Source organism: Magnolia sinica, chromosome 19 (genome assembly GCF_029962835.1).
Source record: "Magnolia sinica isolate HGM2019 chromosome 19, MsV1, whole genome shotgun sequence".
In the NCBI taxonomy this organism is placed as follows: Eukaryota; Viridiplantae; Streptophyta; class Magnoliopsida; order Magnoliales; family Magnoliaceae; genus Magnolia; species Magnolia sinica.
The window spans coordinates 5,062,437-5,090,241 of record NC_080591.1 but is presented as its reverse complement, the minus strand read 5'-3'; the positions used below and the strand labels follow the sequence as shown (position 1 = coordinate 5,090,241).

Sequence of the window (27,805 nt, the reverse complement as noted above, 5' to 3'; positions counted from 1 at the left end):
ATAACTAGTCACAACACCCATTCTCTCTCCAGTCCCCTAACTCTATAGTCTATTTGAGTATATACTTTGGGTCTTGTTGGTTTATTTGGATATTGCTACACAAAAAACTTGGACTGACCATGGGTTTTTTTTTTTTCCGTTCCTCTTAGATTGACAAGTTTGACGAATTGCCAATGTTTTGATCCCTCACTCCCACTCTTAAGTTAGGCATTCCATTCCATTAATTTTTGTCATTATTAGATTATAAATACCAACATGCCCCTTCTTAATATCTTTGATGCTTTAGTCGATTCGAGTGTATGCTATGTAGCTTGCTGGTTTCCAAGATCTGGCCACATAAAAAACTCGAACCAACTAGAATATGTTTTTATTTATTTATCGTCTCTCTTAAGTAAAAAGGCCTTGGTGGATTGCCCTTTCCAATCCCCCACTATTACTCTTGAGTTGGACATTGCATCGTTACATTGCATTTTGTTTTATCACACCATTTGATGTTAGGCCTATCAAATTCCTTCCAATTCATTGATTTTCATATAATAGAGACCAAACATAAGTACAAGTAGAGAATGTGACTAACACTTTACATCTTTGTCGTCGTGGTCCTTTACGCAGAATTCTGTATCAAAGATCACGAGTCATTTATGATAGGTAATCATCGAATTCTCTAATTTTTTAGATTATGAAAAGTCTAATCAATTGCATAAATCTAAAGTTAATTTAGCTAATGGTGACTACAAGTTAAATATTCTATTTTAATGAACCATTTGATGTTAGGCTCATAAAATCCCTCAGAAGTCATTTATAATAAGAAATCATCTGAATCTTCAATTTTTTGCAAAGTTTGGTCGACTGCCCCCTTTCTCCCCAGAAATAATCATCAGAATCTCTAATGGTCGACTGCCTCAACCCTGATGAGATTTCGGGGTTGATATATGATGGCCCAATGAATGCTCCTTTTAATACAATTTGGTTAAGTCATGGTAGTGGTGATACTCAATCCATGTGGGTCTGTGTCACATTATAACTATCAATCCATGTGGGTCTGTGTCACATTATAAACAGGTTAGATGACAGATAAACATTAATATGACCTAGGAAGGTTTCAATGGGACATCCTTCTCTCCATTGTTTTATGTGGTGTGATCCACGTGAGATTTGGATTGCATAGATTTCCGGCTCATCTCCAGAAATGAGCTAGAAAAATGGATTGACCGGATAAAACACATAAATCATGATGGGGCACATATCTTTGACACCGAATAACTGGCTGGTGTTCGGGTTATCAGCCAAAATGCGTCCAATCCCATTGTTCACTGTGGTGTGGTCCACCTGAGTCGTGGATCTTGCTGAATTTTTTCCCAAACAGTCTAGAATCGAGGATAGAACCCGATGGACGGAGTGGAATTTTCCATAGTCAACATGGCGGGCCCCACAGAGCTAGGGTGTTGTACGTGCTGTGTAAAACACGGAGTTGCAGAGGATTCTGGTCCTCCAAAACACCCTTCTATAAAATCGCCATTCTTCCTTCCTTACCCTGTTTTCTTCCTGAAATGCCCTCCGTTTCTTCCCAAAACACCCTCATCTCCTCCAAAGTTCTTCTCCTTCTCACTCTCTCCTCCTCCTTCCAGCCCACATGGCAGGAACACCTCTAAAACTTGACTGGGACCAGCTCTTGCCGGGCAACGATCACGGCCCACTTCCCGAATTGGCTATCGTCCCCCCCGATCCACCACAGAAAGACAATGTCAACAGCGATCCACTGCAGAAAGACAATGTTGAATATCTCTCCGATCGGCAGCTCGATGAGAAGATCCAAAGGATGCAAGGCAACATGTCTATGATGTTGAGATTGCCCGACAAGGGTGCAAAATACCAGGCCTGCTTCAAGCAGCTGGAAGCCGAGCGAGAGCGGAGGAAGCTGCAACGGCTGCAGAAGGTCTGGTTCTCCTTTTCCAGTAGAAAGCTGCTTTATTTTTTATTCTCTCTGATAATTCCAGACTTTTCTTCGTTTTCTGAGTACTGTCTTCAAGAAACCTGTGCTGGTTTGATTGTGGAACGTCGGTGATCTTGAAGAAGTTCATGTTTTTGTACTGTATTTTGATTTTTTATTTCTTCATTTCTGCACCTTGGTTATGTTTGTTTCGAGCTAATTCGACTGGGGAGTTTTGATGGTCTTCAAGAAGTCATGTATTTTCATGATCCTTTTTATTTTTCTTCAGTTTTGTGTATTGGATTCCATTTTTATCAGGTTTGGGCCTTTTTTTTTTGGGCTAATTTGATTTTGGAATATCAGTAATCTCGAAGAAGTTCCTGTTTTTGTATCGTGTGTGTGTGTGTGTGTATATATATATATATATATATATATATATATATATATATATATATATATATATTCCCTTTCATTTCTGAATTTTAGTTATGAGTTAATTCAATTGGGGAATTTTGAGAGTCATTGAGATATCCATAAAACTTCCTGACACTTTTGATTTTTCTTCATTTTTTAAAATGCTGGATTCCATTTTTTAAAAAGCGGAGTGTCCATGTTTCTTGTTTCTTGACGACTCTTTTGATTTTTTTTCCCCCATCATTTTTTCTGTTTGTCTTGAGCTACTTTTGTTCACGGAACGTTGCCAATCTTGAAGAAATCCATGTTTACAGATGACTCTTTTGGCTCTCTCTCTCTCTCTCTCTCTCTCTCTCTCTCTCTCTCTCTCTCTCTCTCTCCTCTTCATTTTTGTATAGTCTGCGCTATTCATTTTTTTGGCTATTTAGACTGTGGGATGGTGGTAGTATTGAAGGAATCTGCTGATAACCATTTTCTAACTTGGTTCCATTCGGTTTGGGTTGTTTGGATGCCTGTGAAATGCTTTAGTTGTAAAGGGTTTGCAGGTAAAGACATAGTAGAGGATATTACTAAAGGCTTTACAACTTTCAGCTGCAGAAGAAACCTGGCAAAATGCCATGTTTCAAGCTAATGGCTAATTTTTAGAAAGATGATTGTAAAGGGAGCAGGGGTTCTCACCATCTCCCCCAACGGCTCTCTCTATCCTTACTTGCCTTCACTACCTTTGGCAACCGCATCCTATCTCATTCCCTACTTTGAGTATAATTCCCAAAACCTTATACGAAAATACTGACTGTTCAAATACCTGAAATCTCTTCCTCTGAGTCTTCAATCGTTGCCAAACTCCTCTCTCTGTGGGCAGAAACAGTCTTTCTCTTTCTTTTTCTTGAAAGGAGTGTTGTTTGATGCTTTGGCTATGTATGACGTTTGATATACAGGCACTTGGAAATTGTACATGTGGTGTATGCTAACCCAAATCAAACTGACTGGATTGTGGAACCCACTGTCATTACCTTATAGGTTAAGAATTTGGTTGGTTGAGCAATCCGAACCCCTGAGTGGGGTCTGTAGTCGGGTTGCCTTGTATACTAGGGAATTGGCTCCTTGAGTTGTTTCTAGGTATGGTTGGGTGGGGTTAGCCCCTGTTGTATTCTACTTTTGTTCCTTTTGTTTTCTTTTCTGTTTTTTCTTTTGTTGTTTGTCTTTCTTTTTCTTCGCTTTGCTTATTTATTTATTTATTTAAGCCTTGGCCTTTTAATAATATTGCATTATCTTTGAATATAAAAAAATTCCTAACCCCTGAACATTGTCGCCTTTTTTCTTTCTTTCTTCCTCTTCTTTGTCTACATCTTCTTTTTGAAGTAAGGCTATTGGATATTTTTCATTTCTAACAGCCAATAAGGGTCTAGTAATCACATATTTTGATAGTCAAATAAGAGTTTTGTTTTTTTGGTTCATGATACATCTTAGCTATTGCTCACCCTGTGTCTTCAAAAAAAACAGAAAAAAAAAAAAGGGTCTAGTAATCACATATTTTGATAGTCAAATAAGGGTCCAATAATCTCATATTTTGATACTCATATAAGAATTTTTTTTTTTTTTTGGTTCACGATACATCTTAGCTATTGCTCACAAATTTGGTTGGTTTAGTTTGAATTATTTGTATGCCATGAAAGCAAAATTTCAGTACTTCCTACTGTTAAATCCTAATGTCTGTTTGATGGACATTTGTTTGTCAAATCAATGGGCCACGATCTCAATGCTTGGTTTGGCATAAGGATTTGTCCTAGGCTTTATTGAGATATGCTTGACTCAATGATCCATCTCAAATGAAACCCTTCTATGTTATTTGAAGATTTATAGGAATGTACCGCTCAAAGCTTTATCTGGTGTGAATACCCTATTATAGGTTATGAACAATTTACAAGTTATCTAAACACAAGCAAGTGTTCATTTGTAAACATTTATAGCTTAAAGCCAAATATGACACACCTGAGTTTCAAGTGTAAGTGTTTACAACTTAAAGTTTTATAGGCATCCAAATGACCTCTTAAGCTTTTATGGAGATGTTGACAGTCTTGAAGAAATCCATGTTTTCCTATCACCCTTATTTATTTATTTTTATATGTTGTGTTCTGTTTGTTTAAGCTATTATGGTGATACTTGCCATGCTGTAATGTTCTTCACCAAGTTCTTCATAAAATGTCATTTTTTTGGCTCACAGGATGCTGATGAATGTGAGAAGCCCATGCAATCCCAAAGCTCAAGCTTATCTGGTGAGATAAAATATTGATTCATGTGATACTTTACTGCATGCACCCTGTGTGTGTGTGTGTATGCGCACGCGCGCGCGTTGAATCTCTTGACATTGGAAGCGATGATGATGCTTCTATTTACTTACAGGAAATATTTCTACGCTCTCCAAAACTCATTTCTATAACCGAAACGAAATAACAAAACGAAAGAAAAAGGCTAAGCTAGCTCCCCAAAATGAGTGATGCTCCATCTCTTGCAAGGGAATCTGCTTCCTTGTTGGCCTGTCTAAAGACATGGCACTGGGAGACATCCAAGTCTGACTCTTCAAACTCTTGTTCCACTCCAAATGGCAAATCTATTGCATTTATAACTTCCCAAATGCAAAGACTACCACAATCATAAACCTAAAAAAAGTAGGTAACTGATATAGTTAGTAGAAGATAATTGTAGCCAAAGGAGACTCTAAAAATAAACCGCCTTGAACAACTAAACCCAAATCCTAATCCTAATAAAAGTATAAAACTATAACATTAGTAAACAACAACTAAGTTCTATCCCATCACAAAAGTTAAATGCTGAAATATAATGTTAAAATGAAGTTGCATTTTTCAAATTAACTTCCCTAGAACATAGCTCTTGTTGAGCAGATATTATGGGACGTGTAAAATATCAGAAACCCAAGTTCTGGTGTTGTCAACATCCAATCGAATTTGTATCAGAACCCACAAATGTGTTTCTATGTCCTCTTTTGGGCTTCCCACCAAACCACAATTGTTGTTTGATTGATTACGGACTTCTTCATTTATGCTTCTGATGTGATAACCAATAAGCATCATCACCTGAGCACATGCTTAATTCCAGTAATCTATTTCGATTGACTACGAACTTCTTCCACTTCGTTATAGGTGCTTTAAAAGAACTTAACTCACCTTTACTTTCTTTGGCTTTATACTTCCCCAAATTGCTGATGCCATGGACGTTCGCAGGTGCATCCCATGCCTTCAGCCCAAAGCAACCAACTCCAAATTCTCATTCACAGTCATTTGGCCAATGTTTTACGAAACGACTGGATGACAAGGTGAGAAGCTATTGATCTAGCTGATGCGCCCTGATCTTTTAGTGGCCACTGTAACTGATTGCATGAAAAAACTTCTATTTCCTGTCACCAGTCAGGCAGTTGTACCCGTGATGCATTTGATTCGGAACTGAGATATTTTGGCCGAGGTAAGCACAAGAATGGGAAACGAAGTGGAAAATTGGCAACCAGTGAAAGACAGGGGACTATGATGTCTTCAAGACCAGTGCCTTTTCGATGCCCTAGCAGTTTATCGACCAATATAGATAGACATGGACCTACAAGTGGCAATCACAAGGTTATTGCTTCTTCCAGTTATTCTACTTTGCATCCGGAGGAAAACTTGTCCAGCCATTTCTCTAAGAAGTATGCCTTTTAGTTTCTTACAGTAGCTTGATTGTTCAGTGTTATATACTAGTATGGCTTTGTTAACATAAATGGATATTTAACCCTGTACTACTGTTATATTAGCTGCAGTTGCTAATGTCGCACTCATTGGCATAGCTCTTTTCCCCTGGCTTTGTTAACATAAATGGATATTTAACTCTGTACTACTGTTATATTAGCTGCAGTTGCTAATGTCGCACTCATTGGCATAGCTCTTTTCCCCTTTACGTGATGCATCTATGTAATTTATCTTGAAATTATTGGGTCGTTCTAATGAAGAGTTTACTAGCAGATTTTCTTCTTACTGCCCTATTTGCCTGCCTATTTAGCTCTTTTTAATCTTGTTGGATGAAACCCATGCACAAAGTTAATCTGCATCCTACCTTGGAAATCATTGAAAAAAACTGAATGCATATGAGGAGAAAATGAGGTATTTTGCTCACATGTGTCATGTTGGTACATGTGCCTCTACTCACCTCTTCTACATATGCTCGTGGTACACTGGCCTATTTGGATTGTAGGAAAAAAGATGCAATTACAAAAAAAAACAAAAAAACAAAAAAAAAAAACTTTACATCTTTTGGGCCTTTTGCGTAGTTGGACATAAAAGGCAATAGTGAGATTGGACACAACAATCATTAGCCTTTTCCATAGTCAACTTCTCACGAACGAGATACGAGTTGAGCATTGTTAGAGGAATATTTTTAGAGCAAGTGGTTAATTGTCCTGCATCAAATTGGTATCCGAGCGGGAGGTCTTGGGTTCGAGACTCCTCACCGGGGGTGATTAATGCAGGGGCATTTTCACACCGGGCTCAAGTGGGATAGCCTGTGGGATGTAGGGACACTCGGGGTGGGCGGCTTGTGTGAGGCGGGTGGCTTGGGAGAGGTGGGCTCCACCTGTGTGATTCGGGTGGCTCGTGTGAGGCGGCATTCGAGGCAGTACCCATGTGATTTGGGGCCCACGAGGGGGGTTCGACTGAGGTCCTAACCCATTAGATGTGGGCCTGGGCTATGAGATAAAGGGATTAATTCCCAATGCTCTAACAGTTCGAGCTTTTAGAGCAAGTGGTTAATTGTCCTGCATCAAATATGAGATTTCCACATGCTATCAAACAAGATTCCCAAAATTGAAATCCATGCAAATCCATGTTTGAATAGTGCTCATGGAATCCATGGGAATCCATCATTGGATAATCACTAGACCATCCAAATCCATCATTGGATGATCATTAGTAATTTTATTTTATTTTACCACAATCCAAATAGGCCCTAAGGAAAAGGTTGTCGAAGGGACTGTTTGGATTACAAGTTACCATAGTAATGTAAAGGAAAAATGTCATCATCATGATTTTACCACCGCCAAACCAAACATGGGAATCGTCAATCAAATGCAGGTGCTTTTAGGAGACGAGTAAATGAATTTGTAATCATTGCACTTTTTCATAGCATTACCATGGAAATCTCGAATCCAAACAACAACATTGGTGTATGGATGTGATGATTTGACATTAAGGTAATGGAAAATTGCCATCATTGCAATTTTACTACTGATCAACCGAACACGGGAATCAACAGTCAAATGCAGATGTTGTTCAGAGACAGGTAAATGAATTTGTAATCATTGCACTTTTCCTTTTGCATTACCATGGTAATTGGTAATCCAAACAGGCCCTAAGAATAGAGTAGAGTAGGGATGGCAATGCATATTTGCTTACTCAATTACTCGAGATATCCGACCCAAGAAAATCAGATTTGGATATGGATGCTTACCCAATTCAAAAAGTTTTACTCGATTATCTGACTTCTAAGTGGGTTGGATGGGGACATTACCATATTTGTGTCCTTGTACCCAATTATCCAAGGGCATTCTCATAATTTCCCAACTAATAATTACCTTTCAAAAAAATCCCAACTAATAATATTTTAACTTAAATATTAAATACTAATATATGACATATTAAATTCCACGGTGTTTACAGACATTGGCATAGATGATGAGTTTGACATGGTGACCGCTAGGTGATTTTTGTCAAAATTGGTAAGTTAACTTAAATATTAAGTACTAATATATGACATATTAAATTCCACGTTGTTTACAGACATTGACATAGATGATGAGTTTGACATGGTGACCACTAAGTGATTTTTGTCAAAATTGGTGAGTTTTTTTTTTTTTTTTTTAAATGCTTTTAGGATTTGTTGCTTGACATTAGCTAATCCATATCTGATATCCCAACATAGTAAATGGAAATCCATTTCTAGGGGATGGAAATCCATCTCTTAAGCAAATTTTCCAATGACCCAAACGAAGATCATTGGACCATAGAAAATTGTAGGCCCCACATGGAAGGGAGAGTAGCCTGGAGACCATAGTGATCAGCCCATCTCATATTAGTAATTTGACATGGAGTGCTGGCTTCTTTTTTCTATGTCATCCTTTTAGGGGTTACCAATTGGGTAATGATACTTGTCTCGTATCAGTTTAATTTCAAGGATATGATCCATCCACAATGCACCATGGTTTCAACAGTCTACTGGATGTACAGATATTGGTGGATGACTCACTACAGTCTAAGAAAGAGGATGTTACTTACGTACACATCTACTTTGTCCGACATCAGATGCCCCTACATGCCAACATGGCAGACGTGATGCATAGGCGACACCCATCAGGTGGGTCCAAGCAGTGATGTTATCTGGGTCAAAGATTGGGCCAGTCTGCGCCTCAGGTGGTCCAGGTGTGAGTTGTACGTCAACCATTGGTGGACAGACGCAAAGAGTGAGCTGGCCTGATTGTGGGACATCTGTGTTAAGCCAGACCTGTCAGAGTTAAAAATTGACCAATCCAGTTGGGCCCGCCCCAAGTCATCAGAGTTAACAACTGGTCAATCCAGTTGGGCCCACCCCAAATCGTCAGAGTTAACAACTGGCCAATCCAGTTGGGCCCGCCCCAAGTTGCAGCTCTAGCAATTGGGACCCAATAATGGGAAGTGGATCCACTTGCCTTTGACATTTTATGTTAGTTCTTCAGTAAAATGTTTATATGAACTTTATTGGTTGCTTTATTTTTTGCATGGTCAGTGCTAGCTTCTCTCAAAATAAGATCAGTGACGTCTAATGTTTAAAATATTGCTGGAAATTACTCTTCCCAAAAAATGATGGAAAATGTATTACTTGTTTTCATTTTCCATAGTAATTTCATTGAGGAGCCACAGATTTTGTAATCTAATATATTCTTTGATTGATACTCATGACGTTTGCTAGCCCTTTGTGTGCCTTTACATGCAACACATAACAAAACTGTGGGTTATCTTGGTGGTATATGAGGTGGCCTATATTGTGAAAATGAATATAGACAAAAGTAAGAATGGTCAGGCAGGCCACACGTGTATGTTTCGGTATAGGGATGACCCCTCTTACGAGTGACAAGCTTGATTCTTGGCTATGTTAATCTTTGCAATAGGGTGAACCTTTACCATAGCTCGGATATCCCATTCGCTTGCCAGGTATATGTGCCGTGTGTGGGGCTAGCAAACCATTAATACTATAGTGGTTTTTCACTTATGGACATCTTTGTTTCATTGCATGTAACGTTCAAAAAAATAATAAAGTAAATGGAGACGTCAATGCTTTACATGGGCTCCCGTTTTGGACTTATGTTTTATTCCAAAGCTGTTTGCAAGCTCACATATGAGAAGTGTTTAGCATTGAGAAAACAATTGTAATAAAAATAAAATAAAAGGAGACATCCATGTTGTAAGTGGGCTCCCATTTTGGATTTATCTTCTCATTCCAAAGTTCTAAGTAAGCTCGCATATGAGAAGTGTTTCCATTTTTTCTCTCAATAAGGATGCTCTTGTTGCATTCCTCTTCTCCTCTTATGCATGGTAGGTAAATGCTTTTCTAACATGTACTATATAACTCTTTGCTAGGAGGATTTCTTCTCCAGTTCAAACTTCTCGTGATTTGAGGAGTAGGAAGGTATGTCTGCTTTCAGTTCTATTTTTTCCACTGAAATGGCCTTGCAAGCCCTCATGATGTGGAACTATTGACTTATTCTTGGGCTTCTTTTTTTTTGTTGAGAATCTTCATTCGTCGATGAAATGGAATCTCCGTCATTCCCTTTAAGATTTCCAAATGAAACTTCATTTCCACTATGTAAACTGTTCTTGCTTTTAGTTTTTATGTGTGTATATGAGTCTACAGTGGCAGTTGTCACTCTCTTAGTTGGAATCTTTTCACCAACCATTTTCTTAGGCTGAAGATTCTCATCAACAATTCTTAAGAGATACTATACAAGAGGAGATCCAAGCATTAGAACAGAAGGAGACTTCGGATGTGGTTTCTTCACCTCAAGGAAAACAGGCCACTAGAAGACAGTGAAGCTGAAAGATGATGGAACTCAGTCCTTATCAATGTCTAGTTGCACATGCATAGAAGTAAAAACAAACTATGATGTGACATTTGCTGTAGTTGCTTTTTAATGCTGGTCATTGTTTTTGCTATGAAATAATGGACTCTTCATCAGGTGCAATTATCATTTGGAGTATAAAGTTCCTTTTGCCAAGATTTCTCATGTTGTGGTTCCTTTTGTTAAGTTCCCAGTTAGATGCCCTATTTCTACATTTTCCCCCCTCTCCAGCCACTTGGGTATACCAACCATGATGCCTGCATTAAGGTATCACCACATCACCACAACCATAGCCTTGTCTTATTTTATGAATTCATCTTTACCATAGATCTAAATTTTTTTTGACTTGACTCGAAACTCAAGCCTACCACTCGATGATATTTCGAGCAAACTCTCTTAGAAATTCAGTCTTTGAGCTTGATTCGGTCAAGACTTGTTGAGTCAGCTCGATAACTTGGCAGACTCAATATAGTAGGAGATTGGAGGAGAACAAGGAGGAAAATAGAAGAAGAAAGAAGAAGAAATGGCTAGGGCTTTTGCTGTTACACAGCCCCACACCTACTCATATATATATATATATATGTATATATATATATATATATATATATATATATATAGAGAGAGAGAGAGAGAGAGAGAGAGAGAGAGAGAGAGAGAGAGAGAGAGAGAGAGAGAGAGAGAGATCGTTCTTCATTTTAAATGCCGTCTTCCATTCGTCGTCAGGTCGGATGCGGATCTAGTGGTATCCATTGTGAAAATAAATTTTGGAGAAGATGCTAACACTTGGCATCAAGTCTGGCATATCATCAAACTGAGGAATGGAAAAGTGGTACTTTACTGTGATTTTATTAATAGCTTGTCTATCTACACAAGTACACCAACTCCCATCCTTCTCGCGGGTCATAACACATAAACTGAGGCTCTCTCGGATATAGCCATTTGTCATCAACTTGACGCTTTAACTCGGTGCGCTCGGCGGGACTCATTCAATATGTTAGGAAGTTAGGTGAGGATGCTCCAAGAACCAAATATATGGTGTGCTGAAATCCTGCAGTGGAGCCAACTCCTCGGACAGATCATCAAGGGCAAATCTTGAAAGTCATGCAATGTGGATTTGACTTCGTCAGTAATAGGCTCAACCTAGTTAGTAACAAGCTCTTGCACCCACCTTTAAAAAAATAGGTTCTTGTACTTGTTTTGTGACTGGAGCGAACATTACGCTCTTCTCTATGCCTGCTTCTACAAACTTCCACATAATGAGAATGCGCGAGTTAGGAGAGCAACTGATATCGACGATGGGAGCGTAGATGAAGGGGGCGACATAGGCTATAATAGACAAAGATGGATACAATGACCAAGATATAGGAAAGTATGCCTGTTAGCCTCACCATTGCTTTGTACCTTTCGGTCAAAGATTCAAGGTGCTTGTTAGCCTCATCGTCGCTTTGTATCTTTCGGTCAAAGAGTCAAGGTCGACTAAGAAGGATGTGGGCGACATTCATCGAAATTATGTCACTCACACCATGTCGTTCCCATAGATGCCGATTTTAAAGGGTACCAAACACCTTCAAATCACACGGATGGCAGTGCCATCAACCCACAAAACCTTATATGATTTTAGATGCCTTTCCATTAACAATTTGAGCTTATCAATCACTTCTTTAGTGACAATGTTAATTGCACTACCACCATCGATGATTATATTACATAACCTATCTTGGCATTTTTCCCGTGTATAAGGGTGTACATCAAGTCAAACCGAGTCGAGCTGGCCTCCAGCTTGACTCGGCTCGGCCACTAGCTGACCTTAGCTCGAACTCGGCTCGGCTCGGTTCTCCAGCCTGACCGGCTAGCTCGGCTCGGTTCGGTTAGCAGCTCGGGCCAGTTCGAGCCGAGATCGAGCCAAGATTGAGCCGAGTTCGCCATTGCAGCATTTTCACAAACACTTGGACTACACCTTCAAAATCTCACTATATTTGAGATAACAACAATGATTTTACAGATATTTTGTCAAACACCTAAGCAACATAAAAATCAAGAAAAAAAAAGGGTGTTGGTTTCATATACATTCCTTCCTTGCCACCGGCCACACTTCTTTGAGCCATTTCATCAAACACTTGGTGAGCAACATCAATATCAAAGTAACCGAGTCACCAAACTGGTTCGATCCATGTTCGATTCGAGTCGAGTTCGATCCGAGTCAAGTCGAGCTGGGGCCAGCTCGAACTCATTTTCGAGCTAAAAAAATCAGCTCAACTTGGCTCGAACTCAGCTTCGAACCGAGTCGAATCAAGCTTTTTCGAGTCGAGTCGAGCGAGCTAACCGAGCTAGCTCGGTTCATGTACACCTCTACCCATGTACGAAAAACCGTGGTCCGTCACCAATCTTCCACTTGCACGTAAGGAGGCAGTATATGATAAGAATAGAGCTTTCAACTTCAGCTTAGACCTCAGTTTCAGCAGGGGAGTCCTTTGGCTATGATGCTAGCTTTACATAGGGTTGTTCCATCTCAATGTGCTCATCGTAAAACTCTAGGTCGTCCGGGTATTAGAGGTTCTCATTACTAAAGTAGTGGAGGTTTCTGGCTTGCAGATACACATTATAAAAGTATTCTAGTTATCCACACCAATAATATTCAACACCCCATTGTTATAACCTAAGGGGAAAATTAGGATTAGGGCCTTGCCCTTTGGTGTTATGTCCCTGCAGTGCTAGTTGTATTTGGTATGAATTTTGTGGTGGAGGGCATTGCAAAGGTTGTGGCTGCCTTAAAAATGGAGTCTGTATTTGTGGGTGCAACTGAAAATGGTAAGGAGGTGGCCGATAGCCGTGCAGTGTAGTCTGGTTAAAATGTAGATCCAGACCTTTTCTTACGGAAGGTTCCCTAGTCTCCCCAGTCGAAGAGCTAAAGCATTAAAGAGTGTGTTGCCGCAACTTCTGTTTAACTCGTTGAGCCTTCTGGTGAACATCTTTGACTGACTCAAAATCATACATAACCATCTCACACTGGATCTCTTGGTCTAACCCTACCCGATAACAGTTAGTTGTTATGTGGTCTGTCTTTGCAAACTTTCAATGGACTGAAAGTTCATTGAACTTCTCAGTGTAGTCATCCACCAATAAAGTTACATGTTTGAACATTTGCAAACTTACAATGGACTAAAAGTTCATTGAACTTCTCAGTGTAGTCATCCACCGATAAAGTTACATGTTTGAACATAAGGAGCACTTGGAGAAGAGTGTTCATGTGAAGGCAAATACTTTTTAGTTTCTCTCTCATGTTGGCCCACCTGGTAATAGCAAAATGACCCATGATGAAATTGTTGTCGTCAATGCTTCACCATTGGATTTTTGTTGGGTCCTTCAGCTTGACCTTAACAAAGGCCACTCGCTGAACATCGTCCATATTACCATGCAAAATAATCTACAAGAATTGTAATCCAATTGACAAAAGCCTTTACTTCAAGACGACCCATGAAGTCTGGAACTTCAACTTGTATTTTTTAGTGATATCGTGTTTCTTGGGTGTCTCTATCAAAATGTCACGGGCTCTCCCTGCAAAGAGCTATTGCATGAAGTCATAAATAGAGGCATTGCATAAAATCATAAACAAACTCCTTACCATTTTGATTCACCAAAGGTTCTGTCTGGAACCCTAGTTGTAGATTTGGGTCACCATCAGAATCTCCAGTGGGATTATGTTGCTCTCCATGTTGTTTTCCACGTATTTGGTCAACAACGGTTTCCAGGCTGGCTGCCCTTGTGTAGCTTGGCGATGCAATTGTCTCACTTTTGGTCGGCAAGCCTCCCTCGATACATGTTACCACTATGGCTGTCAGAAAGTAATGGACAAGACTATATGGTAGTCTTTAGTGTAGAACAAAGATTGTTAATGGGTTGGAACAAGGGCCGGATTTGGACTGTTCAATAGCATTTTCTGTGCTGGCTACCCTTGTGAATGACTTGGTGATACAATTGTCTTGTTGATGATCAGTAAGCCTCCTTCGATATATGTTACCACTACCGGTAGACATTGTTTCGGGGGTGCTATTGGAAAGTAATGGACAAACTATATGGCGGTCTCCAGTGTAGAACAAAAGATTGTTAATGGAGGTTGTATCTGAGTTGTTAATGAGTTGGATTTAGATTGGAATAGGCTCTTCTTCTTCTTTTTTACAAATTATTTTAGTGGGTTAGAATGGGGCTGGTTTCGGGGTGTTTTTAATGGGTTAGGATAGGGCTGATTTTTTATTTTATTTTATTTTATTTTTTTTGGGGGGGGGGGGGGGGGTTGTTGGGGGGTTTAGTGGGCTGGAATGAGGTTGATTTTTAGGGCTTTTAATGGGTTGGAACGGGGCTGATTTTTGGGGGTTTTAATGGGGTTGGAATATGACTAATTTTGGGGGGCTTTTAATGGGCTAGAATTGGGCTAATTTTAGGGGTTTTAATTGGTTAGAATAGGGCCATTTTGGGGGGGATTTTAATGGGCGGTTATTGGGCTGGATTTTGGAGGGTAGATGGCTGCCAAATTTCAGCAAAGTCTCCCCTTGTCAATTGGACTTTTGGGCTTTGTAAAAGAAAATAAAAAAGTGCATGGGGGTAGGAGAGATGGATGTAGGGAAGAAAATAAAGGGAAAAAAATGCAGAAATTTATGATTAAAGAACCAAAAAACAAAATATCATGGCTGTTGTTAATCCAAGCCGTCAACCTAGCCATTGGGACCTGCTTTGATACTAAACTAGTGCAGCTACCCCACCATCGATCTGTCTCGATGACGACGTCCAGGAAGGGCCTCCTAGCTAGAAGTCAAGTTTTGGTTCAGAAAAGTGGCCCGATTGTCAAGAAAAGCCCACCATGGGATCTCATGATCGTGGCCCACTCGTCAAATTGGTTTTATATTTTAAGTTTTGCTTATTGTTATTATTTAGAGCAAGTGAACGCTTTAGATTTCCTCGTTTGGTTTTTATTTTAGTTTACTTCATCGCAGAGTTGGTGTCGCACATGGTGCGAGTTTTTGTATAGGGTTCTCCTATAAATAGGCCGCCCCTTGTAGTTCTTTTCATTCAATTGAAGTTAATAAAAAAATTCCTACTTTATTTTTACGCTCTCTTCGTGAGTTGTGGAAGAATTCAAAAGTGGGTGCGAAGCCCTCCATTTTCGAAGGGCTAACTACGTGGTGTGAAGCCACATCTATCCACATCCGTCCCTACCCTCTCCCATCCATATATCTCATCTTCCTCCGTACTTCGAATTTGTCCTTTTGTTGCATTAGATTTCTTCATTGAAGCAGGTTTCCAGATTTCGGCCCGCAGGCGAGCTAAAACTTCGGCGGAGCACTACGCACAAACCGTACATCGGATCGAGCTAAAATTTGAAAGTTTTGGAGTTCATCCCTGGCCGACCAGGGTCAAGGTGGCCTTTTTCTGAATAGTGGGCCCCACACACGTGCGGCCGGGATCACGCGCACGTCCGTCTGAGCCATTGTTGCTGTCCACACGCGGGATCATCTTTTGGCTCAGGTTTTTATCCTCTTTTATCCTCTCATAGCCGTTTTTCATGAATCATAACCCTAGATTACATGATCCCTAATTGATTTGCCCCTTTCTATCACCTTAGGGTTCCTTGAATTGAAATTAGGGAATCCCTTAGATTAGAGACTGATTTTTTATGCATGAGTAGTTGATTTTATTTCCCTTTGACATCGTTTGGTTTCTAATTTTTATTGGTCCAGTCCTAGTGCAAACATGGAGTGGAATTGGCACGGGACCAGATGAATCCCATCTCACCTAATCCCTTCTAATCCCATCGCCCAAGCTGACCCTAAAGGAATCTGCACCACAGAAAAAGAAATAAACAGTCTTGGTGGATCATTATTTAATTTTCCATGGAAAAATGCTGTTGTTAATCCAAGCCGTCAACCTAGCCATTGGGACCTGCTTTGATACTAAACTAGTGCAGCTAGCTAATGGGAAGGGTTCACCCAAATGTCTTCAAACTAAGCACAAGAATTGCGAACAAAGCAAAATAATAACTAGAAAATTTTATTAATTTCCAAGGTGCCTTCATAATACTCATTCTAGTCCCTTGAATAAGCTTTGAGACATACAAATAAGGAAGATTCATAATGTCATTGACAACTAATAACTTATTACAAAAATGGAAAAGTAATAAAGGGATGTCCAAGGAATAAGAATGCAATTAAGAAGATTTGACTGACTGATTATTGCACAGCTAGTTGATTTTTGGTATCTAGCTATCTAAATAGGAGGCTTCTCTTTATTGATGGGCCAACTGTGGGGCTTAATGAGCCCGGCCTTGGCTCATGGATTGTGAGCCAAGATCAGCTTGCATTATCCGATCATACGGATGACGTTAGAAAGTGTATGATCAGATGGTCCTTTGAAGGGAAAAAGTATGAAATTTGGAAGAACTTGATTTTAGAAGATCTATGGTGATTTTTCTTGAATTTGGTAAGTTTTTTTGTGGTGTTTCATGCAAAATACAAGTGGGAAACAATACAAATTTATGTGTTCTACTATGTTGTTTTCCTTGAGGAATTTTGTGATACTTGTTCACATGGATCTGTTGCAGTTGAGTGTTTTCCAACTATAAAAACAAGTTCCGTGTCATTTGGATGAGATTTGAGTTTGTTATGAAGTTTTTCATGGATTAGCTTTGCCATATAAGCAGAAATGGCTATGTGATGGAAAATATTGCACGTGTCTTTGAAAGGATTTTTCATGACAATGGGGGTCTAGTGGTTTGATAGTTGTTGAGTTTGGCTATACCATTCGATTTAAAGAGGTGTAACGGACAACAAAAGCTCAATCTACAAACAAGCAACAATGAAGATCTTGTATCCCACTCTGTTGTGTTTTGAGGGGGATTGGTGGCCCATGCTGATTGTCATTATCTTCTTTGTTTATTGAAGCTAGGCATGATCAATGTCCATGCTCCAGCTTGAGTAGGAAAATGTATGCAATTATGTGTCAATATACATGCACATGCATGTGCGTGTGTGCGCATGTGTGTTAGTCCTTTAGGCTAACACTTGTTGCCCTAAAACTTTTTATCCTCTCTCTCTCTCTCTCTCTCTCTCTCTCTCTCTCTCTCTTCATTCTCTTCCCCTTCAATCTTTCCACTTCTACTTATCTAATATGGTAATCTGATCAGAACTGCTCTATACCAGTGAACCTAATCTAAAGTGTCCTTGCAGGCATGAAAATTGGGAGGACTTAGGTTTCTTTTTTTCTTTTTTCTTTTTTCTTTTCTTTTTATTTATTTATTTTTATTTTTGCTTCTTTACAGGTCCTGCATATCTGTAGTTGCATGCTAATAGAATCATTCCATACCGATGTTGGAATTATTCTTTCCTTTTTTTGGAAAACAACTACGATCCCTAAAATATCGCTGCCTCAAAAATTGACAATTGGAACTATTGGTTTACTCCAAAGAATAGCACAAGCATGCTAAGAAAGAGCTTAGTTGCATGATCCTTCTGATGGATGCTGTGTCCACTTCAAATCACACTTTGGACTCCTGCTCACACTCCTACTTCCTAGCTGTTTTATATTTTCTAAGACTTTGAAACAAGCGCTTCTCAGCTTCTGCACCCGAATATGTTTTCGCTCTGCTTCGTGCTTCATGCAACTATAAGAGCAGCAAGTTGAAATAACAATGCTAATTTTCTTGCCTGTCCCCTAGTTGTTGATCTTCCCTGTTTTTGGGAGGTCTGTAGACTTACTAATTCTTTGTTTGACTGTTTTGACCTGTATACAATGCATGGTTTTCGTTCAGTATTGTCTCTTTGGTTTGTCTTTACTTGTCTATTTCTCTCGATATTTTTGGCAGTTCTGGTTTGTATGTTGTTTGAGTTGTGTTACATAAGATCACTGAATGATGTACTCAGATGACAATCATATAAATTTATTGCTATTTTTACTTCTATTTCCTTTTAGTGAGGTTTTGATGAATCAAAATAATGCTGACTTACTGGACAGGTTCAGACCGTGGTTCTTTTGGATGAAGAGGATGTACAGACTACACAGCCAAAACAGTTGATTCACCAAGTAGACAAAGCAGAAGAATGGTACACTAAATTGCAATACTACAAATCTCTTATGTACCGAGTATTTGCTGTCCTTTTTGTGTTGTTTGCCAATTTATTTAGGTGGGTTTCAGCCATTGTTTGACAAGTATTGTTCTTTTACAGGATCAAGGACACTAAAATCTACTACCCCTCAAGGTACACAATAGTCTTTTATCTGTGGTACTGGCTGGGCCATGATTTGTTTGTCTTGGATACATAGCACTTTGTTTCTTATGATCTCTTTATGTTGGTTTTGTTGTAGCCTGTGCAAGGGCTTTTTTAATCTTTTCATTTGCCTCATTTATTTTCTTTATGAACAGGAATGATCCAGAATGTGTTGAACTTTGTGGCTCAGATATGGAGTGCTTAAGTCCCGAATCCCCTTTGTCATCAACTATAATGAATTTTTACATTCGGTAAGCATATTTATCATTTGTTTTATTTTAATAAAATATCTTGAAATTCTCAAGAAAGAAAAAAAAGAAAAGAAAAGAAAAGAAAAGAAAAGAAAAAAAGCGCAGATTCCCTAAGACCCTCTTGTTTTTGTTAATTCAAGGAGCTATTTCCATGGGATTCTGTTGAAAGAGGGAACAGGAGTTCTTATGTTTCTCATGTTTTAATGCTACTCTCACTAGCAGTTGTTATATGAATTTACCTCAGACATTAAGGTATTGTAGTAAACCAGACGGTTCAATTAACATTTAGTAGGATTTCACTAACTCCATCCCCATTCATTTAAATCATTTAATGTTCAAAGTTCAAACATACCTGCCATTGCAAAATAATAAAAGGGATGGGGAAAGTGGCAAAAGATACCAAATGAAGTTTCTTTGAGTGCTTTTGTGTTCTCCCTTCCTATTTATCTATTTATTTATTTTTTTGGTCCATATGGGGGGGGGGGGGAGAGAGTGGTGCATGAGATAAAGATAGGCTGGGGGAGGGAAGCCTTACAAGTGAACAAGCTTTTGACATTCTTGGCTTTCTCTATTTCATTTGCTGGTCTTCATGATTGATGCTTTTGGTTTCCGCATTTACAGCCTTATTGCATGGGCATGTTTAATTGTGCGTCTTGGCTATTTTCTGATTAGGGGCTTTGTTGTCATCTAGGAGCAGGCACAACACCTGATTATGGAGAAAATGGTATAACAATCTGTCTTCAGCCATGAGTTCCTTCTCTTTATGAGCTATTTCTATCTTAGTTGCTCAAAGTGGGAGCGCATTCAAGAGAGAGTGTGAGGAAGTGGTGGTTCTTGAAAATTCAAGAAGTGGGAGCGCCTAGGAAGCATTTATATTTAATAATATTTAAACAGTTTGGTAGATGTTCTCACGTTGCTTGTCTGCACTGCACCCCATGAATTCGATTGTTATGAAATTCTACTCTCACTACTAGTCGTAGTTATCAGTATCACACACTAGTTTCAGTTACATAATTACATTGGCAGCTTATATCATTGTGCATTGCCAGTAGATTAGAAACAACATACGAAATGTATGATGGTGATTCAGTAAAATGTCCACCAAGGTCTATACTTTGGACATGTCTTTTGTGTGGTGCTCATTTGAACTTTAACGCATGAAATTGCAACAAAGTTCCAATTCTAACAATGGGCTTGCTCATTTTGGCAGATATCTTCAGAGGCCAATATCCCCGACGGGTAGGCTGAGAGGTGATTATCATTTCTTCAACACATACTTCTACAAGAAGCTTGAGGAGGCCATCTCAAACAAGGTAATATTCAACCCCTTGGTGATAAATGACTTAAGATGCCATCTTTCTAATAATGATCCCACTGAATCAATCCGAACATCATTTGACACGAAAGAACTCCAAAATATAACCCCGAAGCAACCAAGCAAAATTATAGGGAAGTGGAAGAGTTACCATTTGACATGACAGAACGAACTCCAGAACGAACTCCAAAAAACAACCTTGAACCAAGCAAGCAAACAGTGCGGGGAATGAGAGGATTTATCAACTCCACTGTTCCCTCATGTGTGATGCGCCTGTTGGGAATACACAATTTCCAGTTTTTTAGATGTCTATGATATAACAATTGTATCCAAGCCTGCTGTCCAACAGAAAACCAAGACCTTGAGGGCCTGGAATTAACCATACTCTTTTTGTTGGAGCAGCCAGTCCACTTTGATTTATATATATATATAACTCTTCCCTTTTTGTTAACAATAATTAGACAGGTTATAGTTGAAAGGCTCCAAATCCTAAAGCTGCCTAAACTGTCCTTCTAATCCAATATGAATCCTTACAAGATTTTTGCAATTAAAGGGGGGGAAAAAAGGACTTTAACCTCCCCTTTAAGTTTTCAGCTACTTTAGAAACTAGTGAGTAATGTCTTGTAAGCAAATTAGGAAACACACGAATGAGTAGATACATGCATGTGCCACATAAGCCATGTGTCAATCTGCCACAAGGTAGACTGCCTATCTTCAAGCATCCCAAATGTGCTACATCTGAACTTCAAGCTCCTCACATGTTCTTGTGCCACTTGTGCCACCATGCATGTTCAAGCAACCCACATGTGCCACCGTGCTTCTTCATGTGACTAACATGTGCCAATATTAATCTACAAGCGAGTTGCATGTCCATGTGCCAATATGCCAAATGTGACTCGAACCATATGCTCGTCCACACATGGTGTTTGTCAAATGTTAGGCAGTACAACAGAATTGTCTATCTATACAAACCTATTCAAACAGGTCGTACTTGGACAAATATGCTCATATTTGCTTATTCGAACAGAATATTGATGCTAACCAAACAAGAATAAGGAACATATATAAATATTATAACCTAATATGGCTCAAACCCCTCTTTCCACAAAGTGTGAACACCACTGTATCACACTTCTCTCTTCAACCCCCCAATTCTTTTCTTCTTCATCTTGCTTAGCTATTCTTCATAACTTGCTTTTGTTGTAATTTGTAGAGAAGCGACAAGGACATGTTTTACGCGAAGTTTAGGAGGTGGTGGAAAGGCATCAATATATTTCAAAAGGCTTACATTTTCTTGCCAATACATGCCGAGTAAGGTTTTTTTTTTTTTTTTTTTTTTTTTATATATATTTTAAATTCCAAAATATATGTGAATTAATTAGCATAGGCACTAAATGTTAGCGGGTCCTCACTCTTGCTCCAGTGGTAGACTCGTAGGAGTTTCAACACCTGGCCAAGGGTTTGAGTACCCATAGGTGGTGAAATCCCCGGTGTGAGTGTGTGGGGGTGAGTGTGCGTGTTTAAAAAGAAAAAAAGCAAAAAAAGGAGGCACTAAATGTTAGCAGCTGGATGACTTGTGATATTTGCTTCGTTGTGCAGTGTATAGCTTATCGTCCTCCTTTAGCTGTGTTTTCGACTTTGATATCCATTGACATTTTCGTGGTATTTGGCGTGATTTAATGTAATCAGCGAGCACTGGAGCTTGGCGATTATCTGTATGCCAGCAAAGGAAGATGAATCAGGACCAATGATTCTGCATTTGGATTCATTGGGATATCATGCTAGTAACCGAATTTTCATGAACATTGATAGGTGGGACAGCTGAATCCTTGTACAGACAATTTTTTTAACTTATTGTATCTAGACTCATTATCATGATGAAAAGATCATCATCATCTTCATCATCTAAGTTTTTTTCCAACTAATTGTGATCAGCTACACAAATCTTGTTCCACCATTTCACTCTATCAAAGGATCGTATCCTCAGTTAAACATAGGTCAGCAAATCTTTTCACACTACCTCCACCCATGCCCCTTTAGGCATTGACCTTGCCCTGTTAGAGCCTTCAATTTGAACCAACCCACTCCGACTCCCTCCAACCTGCAGTTGTTGGTCTCTCTTACACATGGCCAAACCATGTAAGTCTGCTTTCTATCATCTTATTACCTGTTGGTGCAACTACCAAATTCCTTCAAATGAGTTCAATTCTAATTCTTATCATTTCCAATGTATTCCAAAACGGTTATGTAATGGCAGCGGCAGTAATGTCATAATGGCTGTAATGACTGTCATGGAGAAATAGAGTCATAATGGCTGTAACTGCCGTTTCTCCAGACTCATTTTGCAGATATGCAGTATATAGTTTGGCATGCTGCTTCTCCAATATATAGTCATTCTTTCATCTGATCAACGCTATTCTGGATCCATCTTCAATCCACAGTGAACCAGTCCCATCCAATGGTCCACCATGATCGCAAGCAGGTCCATAAAGGAATTTGCACCAGAATACAGAAAAACCTCGCACAGCATTATTTGCTTGTTTATTCAGTGCCTTATGTAATAGTTTTGATGTGATTTCATTACTATTATCTGGTTCTGTTTTAAACATCTCATATTTATTGTTGTGCACTCCCCATATATTCCTTCTCCTTATTTCTAAGAAGTGTCGTAACTTGTGCCTTTGTAGTTATTTACGAGAAGAATGGACCTACCTGAAAACAAGCATCCCTCCTCAAGATGTTCCTATTCCCAACAAAATATGGAACAAACTCTCTCGACGAATTGCACGGGAAATAATCACAGTAAGAATCTTTGTAGCAAGGCATTCTCGAAGCTCTTGCACTCTATATAAGTTTTGTAAGTGGTGAACGCTCCAGTCTTACTGGGCAGATGTGGGGCCCAGTGTGTGTTCATGGAAGCCAACCTGTCCATCTGATGCATCACCTCAGAAAATCCCAAGAGCTCAAAGATCATTCGGATCCAAAACTCAGATGGGCCACAGAATAGGGAAATATTGACAGGAAATGCCCACCGTTGATTAGTGTGGGGATCCACCATGTTTTATATATATAATCAAGGCTGTTCAGACCCTTCTGCAAGACCATATGATGGGTCAGGACAAAATTCAGGCTGTTTAGGTGGATCCTTGTGAAATTCAAGGGTGGGCGTTTCCCTTCCAGATCGGTCTCTTTGCTGTGCCAAATAGTAGTTTTGGATTGGCCTGATTTTTTGGTTCTCGGGGTTTTCTGGGGTGACTCATCTGATAGATGGGTTGGATGGTGTGAATACATAACTGGGCCCCACATCTGCTTGGTACTGGAGTGTGCCCCTTTGTAAGCTGCTATCCTTAAAAACTACGCTGTGGTTGTTTAATTACTATCGTATAAATGCCAATGTGTTCTATAGCGGACCTAATCTAATCATTAGATCATATCAAAGTTGTTGCTTGTGGAAGATGCACTGTTGACCAGAGCCCAGTACCACACTTACAGTGGTACTGGTACCACTGGAGTGTGCCCCTTTGTAAGCTGCTATCCTTAAAAACTATGCTGTGGTTGTTTAATCTATGTCATATAAATGGCAATTCATTCTTTAGTTGACCTAACCTAAGCAGTAGATCATATTGAAGTTGTTGCTTGTAGAAGGCATTGATAACTAGAGCCCTTGTTTCTTGGCTATGGTTTTATTTATATATTGATAGATTCCAATTCTAAATTCGAGATTGGAAGGAAGGCTTTTTATGATTCACAGGTTCAACAATTAGCAGAATCAACTAGAATATTTGGAATGCAACTTTAGTAGGAATAGCCATTGGTATTTAGTTAAAATTGATGGCTAGAGAATTCTTAAAGTTTACTTGTTTTGTTAACATGGCTTTATAATTTAAAAGGGCAGAGATCAAGGTGGATGTTTCCAATAGCATTAGAGGTGGCTGGATGAAGTGGAGATGTGCCCCTGGAGTGCTATGTGATAGCTACATGCCATTGAAATTTAAAGGCAAAGTGTGGGGGTTGAGACAATGCGAGTAGACAAGCGTTGCAAAGTGTGAATGTTGATACGGATGCTTGCGGAGACCAATGTTTTAAATATCATTATCGTGTAATGTATCGCACCCTTGGGATACTGATAAATATTAGTTATCGCATAGGATATATCGGTTGTATTGCATAATGTATCGGCTGTTATTGGGAAACATGGGAACATTGGGAAATTGGCTGAATTTTTCAATGAAACATTAGGGATTGTTGAAAAAGAATCATTACACACTTACAGAAATCAGAACATTACCAAAAAAAAAAGAGTACACATAATAGGGGTTTCCTTTGTTTTGGGGTCCTAATATATGTGCTTTCCAACTGAACTGATGCAAGTATCTACAAAGTCTATTCATATTATTTATAAACATAAGAAAACATGTATGGAAACACACACAATACATTCAAAAGCAAAAGAAGAATCAGTAGATCATGTTACATACATGTTTAATTTTGTGATTGGATACAAAGATTGCAACTGATTTGTGAGAAATTGAGAAATTTTGATTTTCTCAATTTTCCGCAACTTAGACCCATCTCCCCCAAATTTCAAAATCGAAGCTCTAAATCCATGATTTTTCATGGAAAACATGAAGAATCATAGATTTGTAACCATTTGACACTGGTTTAACGTCATTTACAACAAACACATGGATCGAAAATTGAAAATGCTCACTGGATCAAATAGGTGGGATATGTTAGCACCACCTGTGTGTTTCATATCGCGCGTTTCGTATCGCGCAGGTGGGATACAAGATATATCATGGGATATATCGGCTGTTATCGTCGATATTTAAAACACTGGCGGAGACTAGGACAGGAACTTTGATTAGGGTTAAAGGGCCTGAGCTGATAAATGATGGAGAGCCACTTCAGATTGTTCATCCATGTGCTAAGAGAATGGGAACAAGGTGTTCAGTAACAGCAATGTTGTCTGAAACCGCCACCCCGGGTAACAATGGCTATTGCATAACTGTTTTTGAATACCTTGACTGAGGATACTCATCCCCGGCAAGGAAGTGAATAACATCAACTTGGGTTGAAGGGCCTGAGAAGAGGAAAGAAGATCTAAAAGGACTTGGATCTCAGGTGCCAAGAAGGGATATGAAGTATCATTAACTTATTGAGGTTAGGGGTTTGAGAATGATCAGTGAAACAGAATTCATATATCTGATTCCCCAAATAGATAGGGCAAAGCTATGATAATGGTGAGGATGTTATGTGTAAGATCATTGACTTACTGATGTTAGGGCCTTAGGAATGATTGGCGAAATGGAATTCATAACTCCCAACTCCCAAAGAGATGGGGCAATGCTATGTTGATGAAGAAGATATGAAGGATCATTGACTTGGGTCAGGGCCTTCGGGATGATTGGTGAAATGGAATTCATAAATTCGACTCCTGAATAGATGGGGCAAGGCTGTGATGATGATGCTTGGATTATTATTTTTTTGCTTTTTTGGCCATGGTGATAGATATGTTTTCCAACTCTTCATGTCTTTTGTGATGCTTGGTTGGTTAAAGACATGGATACCCTTTTGTTTTGACTGACAATAAATGGTTGATGATTGTTAGAGGAATTCCTTGAAAGTCAAGAATATCCTTGCTCATGATGCTTGCACGATTTGAGGATGCACATGCTTGTGATTGTGCATATGGTATCTGAATGGTGTGGGTGTGGGTGTGGGTGTGGGGTGCTTGCGTTACATGATTTTCACGCATGCGAATGCTCCTATTCTTGTATTTTTTACATTTTCTAAGGGGGTTGTTATAACACACCACCCATTTTTAGGCCTAATTAGATGACCATCCTAAAAGGTGACTTCTTTTTTTTTTTTTTTGTGGGGGGGGGGGGGTGGGGGATCTAGACCATTACAGTGGACAGCAATCTAAACCGTTCAACAATAGGTGCCTAATTATATGGACCATTCAAAAGTAGTTGGGGAACTGTCTGGATCGTTCAAAAGTAAGTGGACAGCTATCTAGACTTTTTCCAATATGGTGGACAACAATCTAGACTGTTGAAGAGAAGATGGACAGTGATTTGGACCGTTCCAAGATGGTGAGCAGCAATCTTGACTGATCCTTCCATCAATATATGCAAAGCAATGGCCACGTAGAGGTAGTTTTGTCATTTTCAAAAATCGGCTAATAGACATGACTTGGATTTGACAGGGAAAGTGGTTAAATAAAGGAATCCCTCAAAATGTGGGTGGTGACATCTAAAGAAAGTATTTTGGGCAGTTCTATCTAATTATGCATAAAACAGGTGGCTTTTTATATATATAAAAAAAAAAACCTTGTTTAATCAATTAATAATTGGAGTGGTGTCCCGATAAATGATCTTATGCCATGCCAAATGTTCAGGAATGGAGCATCATGTCTCTTGTGTGCATTTATGCGTTTGAATAAGTCCCTCTGATCAGTAGCCCACTTTCATGTGCAGGTACCCCAGCAGAAAAATGATTACGATTGTGGCCTTTTTGTACTCTACTTCATGGAACGCTTCATTGAAGAGGCTCCTGAGCGGCTTAAGAGGAAAAATCTTTCCATGGTAAAATGCATCCTAAATTCCTTTTATACTCTATTGACTCTGCTTGCTTTTTTCTATTTTTCTTTTTTCAATTTATTTTTCTTTAACATTATTTAGCTGATCAGTTTGGTAGGAAGTGGTTCAAACCTGAAGATGCCTCTGAGTTGAGAGAAAGGATTAAAAACTTGCTTTGTGAGCAATTTGAGAGTGCTCGACTAGAAAATGGCGGTACTGTATCGCCTTCATCTGAGGGTGGTGCTTCTCCAGGCAAAAGCGGTGGCCAATGCATGGACACTTGATTAGGTGTATGCTCTTAGCAACAACCATCTTCTCTTGGAGATTGTATAGCATATTCCTTGTCAAATAGCATGCTCCTCGCAGCTTCTCATCGTTGTATCAACTTTTAGAGGTCCACAGAGAAAACCCACATGCAGAAAAGCTTGTTCGTTTGTCGATATTTTGGATCTTTCCATCAACTGGGTATTGAATATCATCCTCAATTGAAGAGGGCATTAGAATGCCGTTTGTAATGACAAGAGACTACAGCTGTGGAGAAAATGGGCAACGGTTGATGCTTGCAGGGAGGATGTCTGAAAGCTTTTGGTTTTGAAGACGAGACTGAAATTCTGGTCGCATGGAGTTTCTGTTTGCATTAACTGTTGGTTACTTGTAAAGGAAAGTTCAAGAGAATTGACAGTAATGTGAGGCAGGAAAGCATTGATGTGCATACATGGATTGTTAGGACACGGGAAATCCCATTTAATGTCATGAGAAGTTTCATATAATTATTTTTCCATATGGCGCGTGTTAAGATTAGATGATGGGCGGACACTGTCTGAATGAGACATTTTCTTAAGGGCAGTATTATGAAATGCTTTGGCAGAATGTTTGTACTGCAAAAGTGGGGCCCAAGTGCATTGTATATTCTCTAGGCCATCCA

General features: G+C 39.3%; 1 protein-coding gene across 4 annotated transcripts; it reads left to right on the top strand.

Moving 5' to 3' along the window:
- Window positions 1–1,494: 1,494 nt before the first annotated feature.
- On the top strand, window positions 1,495–27,661 carry LOC131235683 (ubiquitin-like-specific protease 1D). 4 transcript variants are annotated; one of them, XM_058232970.1, is made up of 14 exons: window positions 1,499–1,936; window positions 4,569–4,620; window positions 5,587–5,678; window positions 5,770–6,041; window positions 9,997–10,045; window positions 18,477–18,565; window positions 18,689–18,721; window positions 18,886–18,981; window positions 20,192–20,294; window positions 21,510–21,607; window positions 21,986–22,108; window positions 22,984–23,098; window positions 26,779–26,886; window positions 26,991–27,661. In XM_058232970.1, the coding sequence occupies exons 1-14, from the start codon at window positions 1,634–1,636 to the stop codon at window positions 27,162–27,164; spliced, it is 1,707 nt and encodes a 568-aa protein (XP_058088953.1). In that variant the 5' UTR covers window positions 1,499–1,633; the 3' UTR covers window positions 27,165–27,661. The 4 variants fall into 4 exon arrangements, with proteins under 4 accessions (XP_058088956.1, XP_058088954.1, XP_058088957.1 ...); XM_058232973.1 differs by lacking the exon at window positions 22,984–23,098 and having other exon boundaries at window positions 1,495–1,936; window positions 26,991–27,173; XM_058232971.1 differs by lacking the exon at window positions 21,986–22,108 and having other exon boundaries at window positions 1,496–1,936.
- Window positions 27,662–27,805: the final 144 nt, after the last annotated feature.